The following is a 7,458-nucleotide window of genomic DNA, read 5'->3' on the forward strand; positions in this document are numbered from 1 at the left end:
TTGAGGCTGAGAATAGGGGAAATCATAACCTTAGGGGAAATCATATTTTGGCAATGTGATTATTAAAAGACAACGGTAATGCAAGAAACAGATCTTGCATATAATTTGACCATGACCATAATGGTATAACTTTCTCTTTAAAAAGATATTCACCATATGGATGTTGATGAATATGTGGTAGTACCAAATTAATCGAGAGCTCTAAAAGAGCGAATTATTACCATTTTGGAGGAATACAACTGATTATTATGTTGTAGTAAGTCTCAAAGAAACTTATTTAGTTTCTAAAGTATTCACGAAAGCGATTGGTTATATTGAGACTATAAATAAAGAAAAAAATTCATATATTCTATTATTACAACTTGTAGCGGGGTAATATATATGTGAAAAGTTACCCGCTTTATTCTCCAATTTGTACTGCACAAATAAAAGAATGCCACAATAAAGTAAAAGTTTATTGATATAAAAACGCATATCATAATAAACTTGGAGTTTATTCATAATTGCACACGTCATGGTTTAAACCTAGAGTTTATCAATACTGATAATTTATTCAGTTGGCATAATTGGTTTAGCCATATTAATTTAAGTATTATGTGCAAAAATAAAAGAGAATCCAAATGGGTAAATATTAAAGAACTAGAGAATTCTGTACGAATTCTCTTATGTTGTTCTCATTAATTAATAAACCAATTAAAATTGGGATTGAATCCCATGAATTCTGGAAATATCAAAGGTGAATATGGGCTCATTCACCTGCCATGTATACCTCATAAGATGCATCTATGAGATGGTTACATGTGCGACTATTATTAACCCACAACATGGTGTTTGCGAGGTAACTTGCTCAATATTTTCAGATTTTCTATTCAAGATAGTTTATCTTGATAAGTTGGTTTACATTACAACTGGTTTAGCAAAAGAATTTATTGAGTGCCTCCACTTAATAGCTAAAATATTTCTTATAAGAACAAAGTTATCTATATCAGTTTGATATACGTGATATACCAAAGTATGTTTAATTCTCCCCTCACAAGTAGTTCAGGTTCAGGAACCAAATAATTCCATCTTATTATTATTATTATGTGCAGTGTATATTTTGATTAACACCATAATACAAAAAGATAGATTCTCAAAGTTGAGAAAGTAAGTTAGTTTTTCTAACATGAGGGGGAGACATGATAAAAGTTGAGAAAAAGTTACGTGGAATGAATTATTATTTCTACATCTATATCCTCGAATAAGATAATATGAACTTGAAGTTCATAAAAAGATAATTCATCTGCAATATATTGCAAAGCATGTCAGACGCATTTGTTGACCCAAAGAAAGTAACTATATTCTCACTACAAACACTCCTATTAGAATAAGTCCCAGAAGGACAAAGTTTATGATACATTTAAGCGTATAGACAAATCAGTTTCAAATAAACTTCTTGATAAAGAAGATGAGCAAATGATCAAAATGATATATCATAATAAGGAGGCAAGTGATCTAGAAGATCACACGACATAACACTTCATAAAATCTCAAGAGAGGTTCAGGTACCTGAAAATATAAATGAAGAGATCTCTATGTTATGTCTTTGTGAAAAATAAGGAGGTTGGAACCAATATAAAATGTTCGTCGATGACATCTATCATAGCGCTAAGTATAGATGAGGACCTCAAGTCTGTCGAATACAGGCACAAAAAATATTGGCCAAATAGAAGAGGTACAATTCAAATAGAATTTGTTTCATATAAAAGATATGTAGTTTTGGACATGTAGTTCAAATGTTTTAAAGTATATATATATATATATATATATATATATATATATATATATATATATAATCAGTTTTCGATATTATATTTGTCTAGCATGACATGAAAACTTGATATGCATCTAATTAAAGTCCATTTATATGACTTATTTGACTATACTTATGTGGCAGCTCCTAAATGATTTAAATTACTTGAAGTATATACAATTCTTGATCTTGAAATACCACTTCCTCAGTGCAATTTGTGCACATTTGTATCTTGCTATAACTATAAGTATGATAATGTGATAGCGAGAATTTTTAAGGTGCAACATATTCATTGGAGTTAATATGGGTGATTTTGTCACGACCCGGATTTTCCACCCTCGGGAGTCATGATGATGCCTACTAATGAAAGCTAGGCAAGCCAACCATTTGAATTATTTACCCTTTTTCCATTTTAGTCCTTTTACAATTAATAACCAACACGTGATAAACAGCGGAAATCTAACAAGCGAAAGACTGAAATGTAATAATTTAAGAAAGATGCCAATACCAATCCATACAAACAAATTACCCAAGACTGGTGTCACAATTCCACAGACTGTCTAGGAATACTACAAATAAAAGTCTGAAAGATTTATTACAATACTGTCTCTGAAATATGTAAAGAAACAGACTAAGAGGATAGGAGAAGACGCCAAGGCCTGCGGACACCTCAGAATCTCCGACTGGACTGAAGGTAGCCACCAAAGCTAAGGTCCGAATGCTGCTGCTCCGGGATCTACACACAACGCAGAGTATAGTATCAGTACAACCGACCCCATGTGCTGGTAATTTTGGCGAAGTAGTGACGATGCTAGGACCAAACTACCAAATAAACCTGTGCAGTTAAATCATATACCGCGGAAAATAAAAGCAGATAATTACAGCTAAAGTTGGGCGGGGGAACATGCTGCGAGGAATAACTGATAACAACAAAATAATAGTAGAGAAATGTAAGGAATGCCATAAATAAATTACCAGCAAAGATAAGGAAATAAGAAACAAGTACACATGTAATACCGTTGCAGGCGTGCAACCCGATCCCATTTCATATAATACCGTTGCAGGCGTGCAACCCACTCCCATTTCATATAGTACCGTTGCAGGTGTGCAACCCGCTCCTATTTCATATATTACCATTGCAGGCGTGCAACCCGCTCCCATTTCATATATTACCGTTGCAGACGTACAACCCGCTCCCATTTCATATATTACCGTTGGAGGCGTGCAACCCGCTCTCATTTCATATATTACCGTTGCAGGCGTGCAACCCGCTCCCATTTCATATATTACCATTGCAGGCGCACAACTCGCTCCCTTTTCATTTATCAACACCAATCATAAAATAATTCTGGCAAGGAAACAATAACGTAACAACAACATCCCGGCAAAGGAACAATAATATAGCAACAATATCCCGGTAAGGGAACAATAATATGACAACAACATCCCGGCAAGAGAACAATAATATCACAATAACATTCCGACAAGGGAACAATAATGACAACAACATCTCGGCAAGGGAACAATAATGATAATCCTGATATGAAGCACAATAAACCACAACGTAGTCACAACAATTAATACACAAGACTCATGGGCATGCTTGATACCGACGTATAGATACTCGTCACCATGCCTATACGTCGTACTCCAAAATTAGCACATAGCAAATTAGACACAACTCCTAATCCCTCAAGCTAAGGTTAGACCAAACACTTACCTTGATGCCACGAACACAATTCCAACCTCAACTATCGCTTTACCTCTTGATTCTACCGCTAATTCGCTCGTATCTAGCTACAAGTTACATAATTATATCAATAAATTCTAAATTAATCCATTATAATGCATGAAAATAAGTTTTTCAATGTTTTCCCAAAAAAGTCAAAAATCGACCCCTGGTCAAAACCCGAGGTTCGAACCAAACCTGATTACACACTCCCCCACGAACCCAAATATGTAATTTGTTTTGAAATCGGACATCAAATCAAGGTCCAAATCCCTAAAATTTGAAAAACCGAGGTTCTACCCAAAACACTCATTTTTCCCATGAAAATCTTTGATTTTGAGTTGAAATCATGAGAAAAGATGTTAAAGATTAATAAAAACAAGTTAGAAATGACTTACAATCAATTTGAAAGAGTACTTGTCTTTGAAAATTCGCCCAAGAGTGTTTTGATTTTGAAAGGGTTTGAAAAACGAAAGATTTTCGGCTAAGTTATGAATTTGCAGGTCGTAGACGTCGCAATTGAATTGCGAACCCTTAAGGAACCTGCTACCTCCGCATTTGCGATCATATGTTCGCAATTGCGAATACGCATTTGCGAAGGGGGTGTCGCATTTGCGACAACTGGCACCTACTGAAGACGTCACATTTGCGAAGTGTACCTCGCATTTGCGAGGTAATACTGGCCCTGGACTTTTCGCATTTGCAACATAATTCACGCATTTGCGAGCCAGGCTTCACAAAGCGAAGCCTGCAGGCGTGCAACATACCAGTTAAAAAAACCCTGCAACTTTCTAAGTCCAAATTTCACTCCGTGTCCTATCCAAAACTCACCCGAGCCCTCAGGACTCCAAACCCAACATGCATACCTACCTAAAAATATCATACGGACTTGCTTGTGAAATTAAATCATGAAAATAACATGTAAAACCATGAATTAAACCTCAAAACTCATCATTTTTATCAAGAACACTTAAAGTTCATAACTCTTCAACCAGAAGTCCAAATCACGTCAAATAAACTCCGCTTTTCACCAAATTTCACAGTTATCCTTTAAATACTATAACAAGTTTGTACCGAGCTCCGAAACCAATATACGGGCCCGATACCGATGGTTTCAAACATTAATTCTTTTCTTTATTTCATAGATAATTCAGCAAAATAATTTCTTTCAAAAATTAATTTCTAAAGCTTGGGACCTCGGAATTCATTTCCGGGCATACACCCAAGTGCCATATTTTACTGCGAACCTCCCGGGATCATTGGAACACGGATCCGGGTTCATTTGCTCAAAATATTGACTAAAGTCAACCAAAATCAAATTTTAACTTTAGATATTTCTATTTCTCATATTTTCACATAAAAGATTTTTTGGATATAGTTCTGGACCACACACGCAAATTGAGGTGAGGTAAAAAAGGAGGTTTAAGGCCTCAGAACTAGGACTGCTTATCGGGCGGATTGGGCAATTATTTACTCTTAACGATTTGGCTTAACGGTTATCGGCTTTTAAATGTATTAATCTGTTAGCCACCCGATAAGATATCGGGCGGATTGATATCGGTTTAGCTCTTATCGGGCGTTTTATCGGCCTAGCATACATATTCACAAATCGAAATTATCCTCAACTAGGTACTGCCGTACTGAAGTCATTCAAATCTCAAATGTTTATCCAGTGATTTTCATCTTTTGGTTCACATTACAGCAACTTACTTCTAAAAGGTTGAAACTGAGAACATTCATGTTTCATCATTTTATAAAACATGAACTGTATATAACAAATGCAAGAAAAACATTTAACTTGAGAAGCTGTAGAATGATTTCAGCAATTCATTATCTTAAAGCATCTGAAAAAGAAAATTAAGTTTTACAAGACCAAAAGCTGCTGCTCAACAAGACCAAAAAGCTGCTGATCAACAAGACCAAAGCTGCTCTCCAGTTCCACCTCTACTTCATATATAATTGGAGTACCATAATTGGTTACAAAATCAAACATTAATTAGAGAGAAACCAAAATAAACACAATGAAAGTTCATTTCTAGAACAACTTCTTGATACTATTATCTTTTACAGCTCAATTAGTCATTAGAGGAGCAGACACCCAAATTCAAGATTTCAATGGCAATGAAAAAATCAGTAGAATTTTGCACCAACCACTCTTTCCAGTTACTTCATCTCCACCACCAAATTTAGAAATATCTCCACCTATTGACCCTATTTTACCCTTCCCGGACCAACCCCTTTTCCCAGAAGTTCCCACAATGCCAACTTCAGATCAAACATAACAACAATCTCCACCAATTCAAGCCAATTATGGTACTCCAATTTCACTCCAACTTAGAGAAAGAATGAATAGTATGCCTACATCTAAATACCTTCTGTTGGGTGTTTCTTCATTTCAAGGGATGTAGTTAGTTTAAAAAGAAATAATATTCCAATCGGTGGAAGGAGAAATAATACAGTAATGTGCTTATGAGCTAAAACCAAGAGAACTAAATGACTAGACTATGATAGAATGTGCAAATATATGCGAAAAAACTTCACCTACTTAGCAATAGATAAAATAGTGATAATCAATGCTTGGATTTAAGAAGGAAATACATATATATATATATATATATGTATGTATGTATGTATGTATGCATGCATGTGTGTATGTATGCATGTATGCATGTATGTATGCATGCATGCATGCATGTATGTATGCATGCATGTATGTATGTATATATGTATGCATGCATGTATGTATATATGTATGTATGTATCCTCATGATCAGCAGTTAAAATGGGCAGTCACAAAACAAATTGTTTGAAAGAGCAGCATTGTTTCTATGCACCTCTAATTCCAAATAAAATAGGGAATAGGCAGAGTAGCTGATGAATAATCTTACCAAATATATTAACACTACACGACAATTACGGAAGGGTCTTTTCCATTGCTGGCTAAATCTGAAGAAAAAAAATTAAAATAATGAGTCGTGCGATAAATATAAGCATATCAACAATACTTATATACAACAAATATAGTAACAATATTATTACCTTGTTCAAGCTGCTCGATTTTATCAAGATCTTCCTCAACACTAATGGGTTGTTTTAATTTTTCATTTCGAAGCCAATCTTGAAGACACACTAGAGCTTGCACCAATTTAGGAGTTAATGAACTCCTAAATGAATCAAGAAGACGTCCTCCCGTACTAAACGCGCATTCAGATGCCACACTTGAAACCGGAACAACTAATACATCACGAGCCATCTCCGCAAGAATAGGAAATCTAACTGAGTTCAATTTCCACCAAAGAAGAACATCAAATTCTTTAGTGTCATCCTCAGTTTCTTCACCTAAATATTTATCTAACTCTGTTCTAGTATCAACACTTCCACTCCCACTTTTATAATTTTTTAAATCTTGCATGAGTGATTCTAGAAGTCCTATATTTTGGGTGCTTGCTTGACTGCCAGAAAGAGAAGTCGAAGTGTCCAATGAAGAACAATCTGAAGATGAAGCAAGCACAACACATTTTGAGCTGGACTTTACATACTCACTAAATAATGAAGTCATGTACTTCGTTACTTTTGCTTGTATAGTTGCCCCCGGATCTACACCAAACATCTTTACAGGTGCAAAGCCAACTGATTCGATCTTGTAACGTGGATCAACATACATGAGATAAAAATTATCTCTTTCATTTTCCCTGGATCACCCTAATACTTATCAAACTTTTCTTTCATATTCTTTGTCATTTCACTTAAAACTATATCTTCATTTGTTATCAATTGCTTCAAATAGATAGCAACTGCACAAATTTCAAGAAAATGAATATTCGATGTAACATAACGTGATCGAGATATCTTCAAAGTAAGAAGATTTCAAGAAACTTTGTAATTCTTTTTACATTCTCCCAATCACTACTCAAAAGTTCACCTTTAGGAATTCTAA

The 7,458-nt window shown here is 34.9% G+C and overlaps 1 protein-coding gene across 1 annotated transcript; it reads right to left on the reverse strand.

Moving 5' to 3' along the window:
• Nucleotides 1–6,423: 6,423 nt before the first annotated feature.
• On the reverse strand, nt 6,424–7,185 carry LOC104237553 (zinc finger BED domain-containing protein RICESLEEPER 2-like). The gene is made up of 2 exons (XM_009791726.2): nt 6,561–7,185; nt 6,424–6,467 (listed from the first exon to the last, which is right to left on the reverse strand). Exons 1-2 carry the CDS (start codon nt 7,183–7,185, stop codon nt 6,424–6,426), a joined length of 669 nt encoding a protein of 222 aa, XP_009790028.2.
• Nucleotides 7,186–7,458: the final 273 nt, after the last annotated feature.

Source organism: Nicotiana sylvestris, chromosome 11 (assembly GCF_000393655.2).
Source record: "Nicotiana sylvestris chromosome 11, ASM39365v2, whole genome shotgun sequence".
Lineage (NCBI taxonomy): Eukaryota > Viridiplantae > Streptophyta > Magnoliopsida > Solanales > Solanaceae > Nicotiana > Nicotiana sylvestris.